At 36.3% G+C, this 13,977-nt stretch overlaps 1 protein-coding gene across 1 annotated transcript in view; it reads left to right on the top strand.

The window, feature by feature from the left end:
- Positions 1 to 13,977, top strand: part of Set1 (SET domain containing 1) — a 318,942-nt gene that overhangs the window by 129,326 nt on the left and 175,639 nt on the right. The window contains exon 5 of the mRNA XM_090405939.1: positions 3,951 to 6,310. Within this exon, the coding sequence (XP_090262065.1) occupies positions 3,951 to 6,310 (2,360 nt within the window). The remainder of the gene's footprint in view (positions 1 to 3,950; positions 6,311 to 13,977) is intronic.

Consider the following 13,977-nt stretch of genomic DNA (forward strand, 5'->3'; position numbering starts at 1 on the left):
AAATTCAGTTTTATCCTGCTCAAGACTAAATGGTGATCACTTACAATTTCAAATCCTATGTATACTCTAGTGTCCTGCACCACTGAGAAAACATCACTATCAACAATAACATAGTCAATGAGACTTTCTTATTCCTTGTCTCTTCTCTATGTGAATTTGTGCACATTTTTATGTTGGAACATGGGTGTTAATAATAACCAGTCCATGCCTTGAGCAGAAATCCAACAGGTATTTGCCATTAGTATTAGCTTCGCTCTTTTCTCCAAATTTTCCCAAAATATTTTTATGTCTGACAATCATTTCCTATTCAGTAACTTAATGTTCTACTAAATATTTATTTTAAAATAATGAAAGAACTGCAAGAGTGTGCTAGAGCCACGTAAACCGCTATTTTTTTATGGAGTAACTAAAAAAAAAAAAAAAAAGGCATCCTTTACTGCCTTATACCAGGGTAGTAGAACTTGATAATATCTTCCATGGATCTCCTTCTCTTACTATGCAAGAAAAGACTTACAGAGGAAGAGTTTCCAGACACTTGAAACAGGCTTCTCAAAAACTGGAAAGTTTCCAACACAAGCAAACAATTACTGACTTATCATTCTGACTAGCTGTCTTTTGTAAGATATTGGGTTAAATAGTTATGCCAGATTTCTGTGGAATTTAGAAAACTGTGATCTTCTCTCCCTCACACAATGTGGTTTTCATAGACATCTTTCTATGTTGGGCTATTTGGTTTGTTTAGAAACATGTAACTGACTCATTCTTGAAATGAGAACATCTGGTCTCAGTGTTCTCTGAAATGAAAAAAGCTTATGACACAGCCTGAAGATATAGCATATTAAACGATTGATATTTTGGCATTACTGATGTGTTCTCAAGGCTCTGTATTAAGTGTGCTACTCTTTGCAGTCAAAGTTAATCATTGAACAGCTAGCTCCCACTTTTGGCAGCATCTATATGTTGATGATTTCACAATTTACTGTCACTCTTGTAATATGAGGGTAATTGAAGGACAACTTCAACAAGCAATTGATCATGTCTCTCCATGGGCTCTTAGGAACGGATTCAGGTTATCAAAGGTGGGGGGAGCCATCAAAGGCTTGAAATGTGGAAAGGCAGCAGGAGTAGATGATATTCGCCCAGAAATGCTGAAGTATGGTGATATAAGAGTCTTACAGTGGCTGCACTGCATAGTTCAGAAAGCCTGGACAGAGGGACAAATTCCTGATGATTGGAGTAGAGCTCTCATAGTACCAATATATGAAAAGGGAAATAAAACTGAATGTGAGAATTACAGAGGTATTTCCCTACTGAGTGTTCCTGGCAAGATCTATGCAAGTATACTTGAAAAACGGTTGAGAAGAATTGTGGAAGAAAAGCTTGGTGAAGAACAAGCTGGATTCAGGCTGAATAGAGGCTGTCAGGATCACATCTTCACTTTACGACAAATAGTTGAGAAAGCATGGGAATATAACAAAGATCTGTATTTAAGTTTTGTCGATTTGGAAAATGCATATGACAAGGTGCCAAGAGAGAAGGTATTCAATATGCTGCAGTTATATGGTGTCAATGGGGCATTATATCAAGCAATACTTAGTCTTTATTTGAGTTGTAAGTCAGCAGTTAGAATTGAAGGAAGTACAGGAAGATGGTTTAATGTTAAATCTGGTGTGAGACAAGGATGTACATTATCCCCTCTGTTATTCATTATCTATATGGATCACATTATGAAGGAAAGTGGTATTAAACCTGATATCAAAATTGGAGATGTTAATGTGAGCTCTTTGCTTTATGCAGATCATTTTATACTTCTAATTAAATCCACTACAAGTCTGCAAGATTCTCTGACTAAATTGAATAGCTGTTGTAATAGATATGGTATGAAGGTCAGCAATAAAAAGACAATGATAATAGGCAGAATCATTGAAAATGTCAACTGTGTTGTGAATGGAGAACCTGTGGAACAAGTAAAACATTTCAGCTACTTAGGCACGATTTTTAGTGAAGATGGTAAATTAAATATAGAAATAGACAACAGAATCAGCAAAGCTGGTATCGTGGGAAATCAATTGAATAAATTCATATGGAATAAGAATGAAATTAGTCGGTACACTAAATTAGCTGTATACAAGACAGTGTTCAAACCAGTTTTAACTTATGGATCTGAGAGCTGGGTCAGAAGTAAAACACTTCACCAAAGACTAGAGACTGCAGATATGAGAGTCCTGAGAAAGATTAGAAGCGTGAACAGATGGCATCAATGGCAATATCATATTAAGAACTAGGATATTAGGAAAGAACTTGACATTGTCAGCATCCAGGAATGCGTTAGCAGAGCTAATCTCATGTGGTATGGGCGAGGAAAGATTAGCAAAACAAGTGTCCTCTGCCATGTTGGCAGCAAAACGACCCAGAGGAAGACCAAGATATAGGTGGATTGATGCGGTACAAAGTGCCTTAGACGATAGAAATACAAGATCTGATAATGTTGGAGTCTTGACAAGTAACAGACTGATTTGGAGGAAAATTGTAGATAGGAAGTTAGTAATGATGTAATTTTTTTCATGTAGTACTATCATATCCTGTACACCCCTTGAGGGTACATGACAGGAATTTGATGATGATGATGACATTTGATTATAAATTCTATTTACGTGTAGATACCATAACTTAATTTTCTTTAAAAAATTTGCTGTTTGTTCATGTTATTTACTAATTTATCTCTTTATCACTGTTTATTATTACCTTGAGTACTGCTGTAACCTTTGGTTTGATGCAGTATGACCTTGGCTGTCCTTGCACCAGTTAACTCCTTAATCGACTAACTGAAAATTTAGTGAAATAAGCGCTCGTTACGCAAACATTCTCTTGTATCTGCCACCCAGCAGTTTGCATTTACTTGCAGCATAATGATATAATTTGTTTTTATGCTCAGAAGTGCTTTCTTCCACAACATGCACTTCTGCATGTTCTATTTTATTATTATTATGTGACACCTCCAGATAGTCCAAAGAGTCATCGAGGGGAAAGTGTACCAACAGCATAGAACGATTGAAACCCTTCCAACTACTAACCACATTCAAACTTGCTTAACTTTTTTTGTGAGCCATTAGTAGCAGAGGCTCTACCATTTGACCAACCTTTGCTGGCAATTTACACCATATAATTGTAGCATTTTAAACAGCTTTTCTCTTGGCACCTTGTCGTGCCTTTTCCTTTATTTCCATGATTTCGGAACGGAACTATTTGTATGATCTAATATCTATCTATCTTCTCATTGTGCATCCTATTATTAGATATCTGTCTGGCTGTTGTAGAAAATGACAGTGGACTGGCAGTTCAGTATTTAGCCAATCAAATTGTATTCTATATTGGATGGATTAAACTAAAATGTTCTTTGAATGTTAAATTTCTCATTTCAGTGATGCTTTCACTATTTCTTTTTCATCTTATCTTTTTTTTTTTTTCATCTACATTATATTGAGAGGATGTAACTTTTTAGCAGTCAACCAGCAAACTAATTTTCATCGCTTCCCCCTTTTTTCCTTTTTTAATTTAATGCATAGTGACTTGTCTGCAGAACTCTGTGTCTTGTACTAATGAAGCAAAAAATATAAAACTGTACTCGCAATATAATATCTAGGCTGGGCGCATGCATGTGAAGAAGCACTACTGTGAGCAACATAATGCTTACTGTTCAATGATCACCTACTATGAATTTCTCCTTCATGGATATTAAAATGACTAAATCTTTGAGGCTGTGAATAATGCAAATTGTGGATAGAAGCTTGCAAATTCAAAATGTTTACTGTATTTTATATTGTTTTATGTTTTTGCTCACTGAAGTCATGAAATTTATTTTTAAGTTATCTACTTTTTGATTCAATATATATAATTTTCTAATCTTTTGCGCATTCTTCTCATTTTTTTTAACTGTGTCTTTCATGTAGGAAAAGAATGCATGCGCCTTTTTGAAGATATAATATCAGGAGTCTGTCGAAGTTCTGGGGAAGGTGAAAAGTGGACTGCAACTCATTCTGTGCCAAGTGCTGATCCTCGAAGAAGAAACTCTGTGAGTGAACGGGATAAAACTAAAGATGAACATGGACCATCCTACCCAGTTGGAAATACTCCTGCTTTATCAGATTTTGGCTATGCTTCAGAAAGTACCTATCAGAGTTGTTCTTCAGAGAAAAGCTTCTCTCTTCTTTCTGATTACAGTGGTTATCAGTCTAGCCACTCCACACCACTTAACTATGAAAGTAATTCCTCTTTTAAACATAGCAGTTCTATTTCTGGTCATACAACACCTGTTGGTAGAGGCCATTCGACACATAATTGGGATTCGATTCCTCAGAAATCCTCAGTGTGGGACAAAAAACATTGGGGAGATAATTCTTCACCTTGGGATGGTAATACCTTATCACCTTCATGGGATAATAATCGTAGTCAAAGACGCTGCCATGTAACACCACCTACAACCCCAGTAATAGCAACACCTAAACAGAGTCCTGCACGTGAAAGCCTTGATTCCAGGATAGAACTTCTTCTAAAGCAAGCCGATGGTAAAGGACCTGGATTTTTAGATATTGGTACAGGGTTTGGTAGTCCTCTATTAGAGCGAGATGTTGGTGCTTCACCAAATATTAGTAAAGATAGGACACTAATGAGACCTCCAGATGATCCATCATGGAAGGCAAAGGAACCTTTTATCCCTCCGTTGCCATCAGGAGATTCTTCTCCTCTTCCTCCTCTTCCAGAAAGCGATGAGCCCCCTCCTCCTCCTCCAGAAGAAGAGGAAAATGGCCATGAACTTCTCTCAACACCACCTTCACCATTTATTTGTGCATCAGAATATTATAAATGGGCTCAAATCACCAAAGATGTTGACAGTGGAAAGATTACTTCTTTATTTGAATTTCTGCACAAACAAGCTGAAGAGGAGCCAGCAACTATGCTGAAAGGTCTAAGGTTAGGCGCTATGCAGTGGAAAAGGGATGGTGACAGTAACAGTAAAAAGGTTGAAATTGAATCTTGTCCGCGAGATTCAAAAGCAGGTGATTCAACTCCGGTGAGAGATGAACCTCCAGATGTTTTACTAGAAGCGAAAAGTAAGGCAGTAGAAAGTGATGATGATGATGACAGAATGTCATTATCCTCTTTGAGTAGTGGAGATGAAAAGTTAGAAGTAGTTGAACCACCTCTAATGAACACTTCTCAGCTTGTTACAAATAGTTCTGATGGTATAAGATTTGTTCAGCAGCAGATAGGTACATCTGGATATCCTGCTATTTATGCTTCTCAGCCAACATCATCCTCCATATTCCCAGTTCCTGCCTCTAGCCAGTTTACAGCTCCCCCTCCCCCTCCTCCTCCTCCTCCCCCACCTCCTCCACCACCACCTCCTCCCCCACCTCCACCATCATCTGTTTCTTTTTCCACTTCAGGATTTACAGCCTTTCCACCTCCTGTTCCACCACCACCTCCTTCTGTCTCTCATCCTCCTATACCTCCACCTCCTTCTGGAACTGTGCCATATTCTGGTCCTGGGCCTGGTTCTGGGATATATTCTGGCACTGGTTCTAGTCATTTTCCCACTCAAAATTCCATAGCAAATCTTTTTTCAACACCTCCACCTCCACTTCCTCCATCTCTTACACAAAATTCGATTGCTGTGACTTATCCTTCATCTAGCCAAGGTTCAGTCTCATCTGTATTGTCATCATCTTATATGTCTTCCGGCCCTTCTCATTCATCACGAACATCATATCATCCCATGTACCCTAGTGAACATGTTCAAATGATGGCTCGTATGGGCATTTGGAGACCAGGTATGGGTTCTGGTGTTTGTGGACCAGAAAGGACTTGTAGTTCTTCTGGCAATCTTAGTTATCGGAATTCACGATATTCACAAAATTACTATTCACCTGGTCAGTATCCAAACCAAAATGCTTCCTGTTCTTCATCTGTGTTTTCTGTGCCTCCACCTCCTTTACCTCAAAGACCTGCTCTGTTACCATTTTTAAGTCAACGAATATCAAATTTTGAAGAACATTCACAATCATATGGCAGCTATTATGTGAACCAATATGGACATCAGCCACCTACAAAAATGTTTTTCCAACATCGTTATGAGCCTGTCTGTAAGAAACCTGAAGATCCTAATGCTCCAACTGTTGATGGAGTTCTTGGTGCTGTAGTGAAAGAACTAAAACATGTTATGAAGAAGGACTTATGTAAGAAAATGGTGGAGACGTCAGCTTTCAAGAGATTTGAGCAGTGGTGGGATGAGCAGCAAAGGCGACTGAAGGTAAATATAGACATAATAAATGCATTGTGTATTATGTTATGATTTGAATTCATATGCAAATAAATCGCTGATAATGTAACCCATTTAGGATCATAGGGGAAATTTGAAATAAGGCATATATAAAGTTATTTTTTGATGTTACGATATATACCACTGAAATATAAAATATGAATTCTGTTCTAAGCATTGGAAATGTTAACAGGAGAAATTGCAAGGTAACATACACGCTTGAAACCAAAAATCTAGAATGCTAATATTGAGATGTCAGATGTAGAGGTTGAGCATATCTGCAGTGTTCATTTTTTATAGCAATATTTATATAAATAAATCCACAAGATTCCGAGGTTGGATACTTTCTCTAATATATATACAGGGTGTTTGGGATAAATTTGACATATTTATAATTAATTATATTTTTCCGTAAGTTACATGTATTAACACACACTTCTCTTCATTTAAAAGTTTGGACCCTTCTTCATTCATATACAAGATGTCAGAAAGGATGGATAGCTGGAACCCACCTGAATCATGGAAGAGAATAACTTGTATCATGATGATTCATGCCCGCCATCAAAATAAGGATATTACGACTGCTGCCCAATGCTCCCTGAATACAGTAAAAACAATCAGGCATGAACTAGAGACTTGCAATGGTGACTACGAGGATGTAGCAAGAAGAAAGATCCCTAGCAGACGATCTGATTGCGTTCGTACAGCAGAATTCCTCGCAAATCTGCAGGAACAGGTGTTGAAGAACCCTGGCATTGGAATTCGGGCTTTGTTCGTGGAGTTGCTAACTGTAGTCAAGCCCTGGATAACAAGGGTAGGCAATGGTAGGCCGTATGTATGGCAGCAGGATTCGGCCCCTTGCCACACCTCTGGGAAAAGTCAAAAATGGTTGTCTGAAAATTTCTACGACTTCACCAGTCCAAATGTTTGGCCTCCAAACTCCCCAGACCTTAACCCCATGGATTATTTTGTATGGGGCGCAGTTGAAAAAGACACCAATCGCACTTCCAGTAATACAAAAGCCCAGTTAATGGATAAAATTAAAACAGTTTTTGCGGCCCTTCCCAGGGAGACTGTAGCATCAGCTTGTTCGAGGTTCCGAAGCAGAATTGAAGCTGTGATCGATGCTAATGGTGGTTATTTTGAGTAAATCTTGTTGATAGTATTGTAATTAACTCTGCCTGTAATGTTTTTTGTCAATTCATTAAATTTAATAGATACAAAGAAGATTTTCTTTTTCCTTACGAAACTGTCAAATTTATCCCGAACACCCTGTATATATATACACACACGCAGTCATATCCGGAGTTCCGCGCGGTTTCTTATATGTACGTATTCGCTTCACGCCTCACCACTAGATGTATCTTTCTGCTGCCGGCCGCATTCGTCAGTGTCGCACATGCTGTGAACAAGCACTGACGTGTTTCGTGCGGTCTCCATTCATACCTGATTTTTATAGTCTACAAACCTTGCAATTGTTTAATGTTATGCTCTTGATAAAAATTTTATCACATAAAAAATAATAATGTCATCCAAAAGAAGCAAGTCCGATTCTTCTACAGCTAGCAAGAAAAGAAAAACATTGACTTTGGAAACAAAACTGAACATTATTAAGGATTTTGAAGGGCGGAATGAAAATTTGTGAGCTAGCAAAGAAGTTCGATCTACTGGAATCCACAGTAAGAACAATGATAAAAGAAAGGTTTACAGATTTTGGAGGACATAGAGTCTAACGAGGAACAAACTGTAGGCAAAAGGCAAGGAATAAAAAAATCATTAGCTTGCTATGAAGAAATTTTGCATGACAAGAAAGACATTATGCCATCAGACGAATCTATTAGATTTTATGAAACCAACGACATCGAAATCACTTTCTTTTTTTTTATGTATGAAAAACTACAATTATGATTATATTTCTTAAAAAATATAGGTGTTTTTGTAAACCTTTGGTCCCAATTGTATGTTTGTATATATAAATTACATGCAAAATTATACCCTGAGTTACGCGCTTTTTGTTGGTCCCACCTACCACGTAACTTCGGGGTTTTACTGTATTTTAAATATGGCTCTTACCCACAAGAAGTTAATTGTGAACCTATAGTACATTTGTACCACATGTTGGCTAAGGAATTTTTTTGTATTTTTATTTATGTTTTACCAGGATCAGGAACCCTGCTCTAGAGACCAAACATTGATCTTTTTCAAGCCGCTTCAGTAAACAGGGCATGGTCTCACACTAGGCAGTGAAGTTCATCTCCCATATAAAGACATTCACAAGCATCAATGCCTACAGCAGGATATAAACCCACAGCCTGTTGGTTGGAGAGTAAATGTGCTAATCACTCAGCCAACCAAGCTGGTATTATTAGAGAAAAGCACATGTGAATTTAAGTGTACTTCTCTCTAGGAGAAAGAATAGCTTCCTGCTTCTTCCTCATTTACTGTTTGTTGTACCTACATGCACGTGTCTTGTTCTTAAGTTCCTGTGAAAATGGCAACGTGACGTTGCAGAAATATTGGAAGTGTGTTAAAATTTATTTTAATATATATCCTAGTTTACATTGTAATTTCCTTAAACTATTTAGTAAAAATGCATAACCAACTTCTAAGCCTTTCCACGAGAATTTAGTAAAAAAAAAAAGTACTTCTCTCTAATAATCAAATTTAAATATGGAGAAATAATTATTCCGAGAAGATGGGTATAGTTTATATGCTTTGTTTATTACTATTTTAGCCTTAGGAACTGTGTCATTGTTACCTTCTGAAAGAAAACTAGCATTATCTTTCTTAAGTACTTGCATTATCTAAAACTATAGAGTGAATATTGTCAAATGGACTATTAGAATTTATCCATCCTTGGAAGATAATGAGAGAAACTAATCCCTTCTGTACAGTGTTTACACTGCTACCACCACTACCATCACCCTGTACATTCTATTCACAAGTTTGTCACTCAGACAGTTGCCAGGGATTCTGCTACAGCTGTTCTAGAGGAGATCTTCCTGCTAATGTAATATACCTACTATCCGATACTGTGGAGAGTTTTAGGGAAATTCTGGTATTTGATCTGGCTCCCTCCAGGGCATCTGATTAAGTTTGGTTTAAAAGCCTGTTGAGTATCTGCTTTCCTATTTCCTATAGATTTTTTCCTAAAGATCTATGTAGAAGTTTGGTCTTTTCCCAATGGATCCTATGGTTTGGGTTTTCAACTCCATGTGGTGCGAGGCCAGATTTCTGTGGTTTGATGAGACGAATATGGTCTTGATGTTCCGAAATGCGTTTATGAACAGATCTACCTGTCTGTCCATAGTAAGACAATTTACAGGAGCATGGAACCTCGTACATGCCAGGTAGCATCAGAGGTGAGAGTTTATTTTTAGGAGAAGGTAACAAGTTATAGATCAAAGAAAGACCAAACTTCTACGTAGATCTTTACATAAACATGAACGTTTATATAAAGAAACTGCTGAAGCCCTACTTCACAGACCAAATCTAAGCCGTATATAAATAATTTTTATATATGTTATCTTATTTTAATTTAATATTTTTTTTCCCCTCCATATATATTTCAATTTAATTCTATAATGTGTTTATTTCATGTTGCTCCTATCCATAAAAGGTTATTCTGCAAACATATAGTACATTTTGTACTGTGGGCAGGTTAAGGTTATATTTTTTTTTGTCAATTTTATATATATATTTTTCTATTTTTAATTTAATTTTTTATACAGTTCAACCCTGTCCTAGAGGCCAAACTTAGAACTTCTTCAGGCCTCCAGTAAGTGGGGCAGTGGTTTCACACTGGGCAATGATATTCATCTCTCAGCTAAAGATGCATACAACCATGGCAAGATTTGAACCCACAGTCTTTTGGTTAGCGATTGGGTACACTAACCACTCAGCCATTCAGGCCGGCAAATTTTTGGAATTGCAATAGAATGTCATTAGATCATGCCAAAAGAATAATTGATTATATTAAAGCTATATTTAGAGATGGAGACTCTCAAATATCTTCTACAAACTGCTTATAAGCCAGTATTAAAACTATCTTCCCTGATTCATTCTCCAAAAGATGAAGTCCATCCATTATCAGTACCTGGAGTATACAGGATAAGTTACTATTGTAAACTCTAATATTATTGACAGTCTGGTAGATCTGTAGCAAAATGTAGAGAAGAATTATAATTGTGAACCAATATGAACAGATTAGGTAAACAGACCATGTACTTTACATCCTACATCTGGTTAGAGAAAAACTTACTTCTGTCTTAAGAAGACTGCACTTCAGAAGTGACAGATTATGCTTGGAATCTATGCTTTACAGAACATACCTAATCTAAAACAGGTGTCTGTAAACAAAGGTTGCTGTCAAAATATTTGCTTTTTTTTTATTATTTTAATTACTTTGTTAATCTTATCTCTATTCCTGAAAATTCCTGTTACTGTTAGGCAAAAATGTTGGATTAAAACATTCAAGATTTTGTGTGTGTGTGCACGCGCGCTACTTATATGCCATTAAAGTTCTTTATTAACATGTATTTTTATATAACCAGCACATAAGTCTAAATAAGAGTGCATTTTAGTCAAGTGGTTAGCATGTCCACTATCCAACTGCCAGGTTGCATGTTTGAATCTTACTGTGGGCTTGGATGTTTGTGATTGTATTTAGGTGATATATGGGCTTCACTGCCTGGTGTGAGACCACTTGTTGGAGAACTGAAGTGACTTAAAGTTTCATGCTGAATCTTTAGAACAGGTTTCTGGACTATGTGAAAAATAAAGTAAATAAAAGTATCAAAAAATTAATTAAAAAAAAAATACTTAGCCCATCCATGGTATGAATGTAATATAAGTTTTCAATAACCTTTTGAGGATGGTAACCACATAAAATAAAATCTATATGTTATCATAATCAGATTCTTAACATGTACCCTCAGTGGAGGTATGCAGGATATTATTATGGTACTACATGAAAAAGTTACATTATTACTAACTTCCTGTTAACAATTTTCATACAAATTAATCTGTTATCTGTCAAAATTCCAATCTTGACAGATTATCAGATCTTATGTTATATTATTTATTTATTTTTCCTCTAATGCATGTTTTACTGTATCAATCCACCTAGATCTTTGGTCCTCCTCTGGATCTTTTTCCTGCCATCTTGGCAAGGAATACTTGTTTTGCTAACTTTTTCTTTCCATTTTGTTTAAGTGACCATACTACCTTAGATTAGCTGTGCCAACACATTCCTAAATGATAATGTCAATTTTTTTCCTAATATCCTCATTTTTAATATGTTTGTTCACCCCCCCCCCATCTTTCTCAGAACTCGGATATGTGATCTCCAGTCGTTTTTTTTTTTTTTTTTTAACACTGCTTTCAGATCCATAAAATAAAATTGGTTTGAACGCAGTCGTATACTGCTAGTTTGGTATTGACTAATTTCTCTCTTATTTCATATAAATTTATTCAGTTGACTTCTTGCTATAGCAGTTTTACTAATTCTGCTGTCCATTTCCAAATTTAATTTGTCATCCATCTTCACTAAAAATTGTGGCTAAATTGCTGAAATGTTTCATTTGTTCTATAGATTCTCCATTCAGGATGTGGTTGATGTTTTCAATGTTTCTATCTATTTTCACTTTCTTTCTTTTCTATTGCTGATTTTCTTACCAAATTTATTACCGCAATTATTCAACTTAGTCAGAGAACCCTGCAGACTTGTACTAGATTTATGTAGGAGTATAATCTCATCTAAAGTAGAGCTGTGATTAACATCTTCAGTTTAATGTTACTTTCCTTCAATTATTGATGAATTAATTCATCAATTAGATGCACACACCTGATATAATATTAAATCATCTTCCTGTGTCTCATTTTGTTCTAACATCTGATACATCTGAAATATAGACTAACTATTGCATAATATAATGTCCCAGTTAAACCATAACTGTAGAATTTTGAAGTTTTTTCTTTTTCTGCTTGTCATATGCCTTTTCCAGATATACAGAACTTAAAAACAGATCCTTATTAGATTGACATCATTTCTCAACTATTTGTCATCATCAATCATCAAATTCCTGCCATGTACCTTCAAGGGGTGTACAGGATATGACAGTACTACATGAAAAAATTACATCATTACTAACTTCCTATCTACAATTTTCCTCCAAATCAGTCTGTTACTTGTCAAGACTCCAACATTATCAGATCTTATATTTCTATCATCTAAAGCACTTTGTACCGTATCAATCCACCTATATCTTGGTCTTCCTCTGGATCGTTTTCCTGCCAACCTGGCAGAGAACACTTGTTTGGCTAATCTTGCCTCTCCCATTCTATTTAAGTGACCATACCATCTGAGATTAGCTCTGCTAATGCATTCCTGGATGCTGGCAATGTCGAGTTCTTTCCTAATATCCTCATTTTTAATATGATATTGCCATTGATGCCATCTGTTCACGGCTCTAATCTTTCTCAGGACTCTCATATCTGCGGTCTCTAGTCTTTGGTCAAGTGTTTTACTTCTGACCCAGCTCTCAGATCCATAAGTTAAAATTGGTTTGAACACAGTCTTGTATACAACTAATTTAGTGTTCCGACTAATTTCTTTCTTATTCCATATGAATTTATTCAATTGACTTCCCACGATACCAGCTTTGCTGATTCTGTTGTCTATTTCTATATTTAATTTACCATCTTCAGTAAAAATTGTGCCTAAGTAGCTAAAATGTTTTACTTGTTCCACAGGTTCTCCATTCACAACACAGTTGACATTTTCAATGATTCTGCCTATTTTCATTGTCTTTGTCTTTTTATTACTGACCTTCATACCATATCTATTACAACAGCTATTCAATTTAGTCAGAGAATCTTGCAGACTGATAGCGGATTTATTTAGAAGTATAACATCATCTCCGCATAAAGCAAAGAGCTGACATTAACATCTCCAATTTTGATATCAGGTTTAATACCACATTCCTTCATAATGTGATCCATATAGATAATGAATAACAGAGGGGATAATGTACATCCTTGTCTCACACCAGATTTAACATTAAACCTTCTTCCTGTACTTCCTTCAATTGTAACTGCTGACTTACAACTCAAATAAAGACTAAGTATTGCTTGATATAATGTCCCATTGACACCATATAACTGCAGCGTATTGAATAGCTTCTCTCTTGGCACCTTGTCATATGCCTTTTCCAAATCGACAAAACCTAAATACAGATTTTTGTTATATTCCCATGCTTTCTCGACTATTTGTCGTAAAGTGAAGATCTGATCCTGACAGCCCCTATTTGGCCTGAATCCAGCTTGTTCTTCACCAAGCTTTTCTTCCACAATTCTTCTCAACCGTTTCTCAAGTATACTTGCATAGATCTTGCCAGGAACACTCAGTAGTGAAATACCTCCTGTAATTCTCACATTCAGTTTTATTTCCCTTTTTATATATGGGTACTATAAGAGCTCTACTCCAATCACCGGGAATTCGTCCCTCTGTCCAGGCTTTCTGAACTATGAAGTGCAGCCACTGTAAGACTCTTATACCACTATACTTCAGCATTTCTGGTCGATTATCATCGACTCCTGCTGCCTTTCCACATTTCAAGTCTTTGATGGCTTTTTCTATTTCAAGCATGGATATGTAA

This window comes from Typopeltis vanoorti, chromosome 16, assembly GCF_054136105.1.
Source record: "Typopeltis vanoorti isolate ZY-2024b chromosome 16, IOZ_Tvanoo_1.0, whole genome shotgun sequence".
Classification (NCBI taxonomy): Eukaryota; Metazoa; Arthropoda; class Arachnida; order Uropygi; family Thelyphonidae; genus Typopeltis; species Typopeltis vanoorti.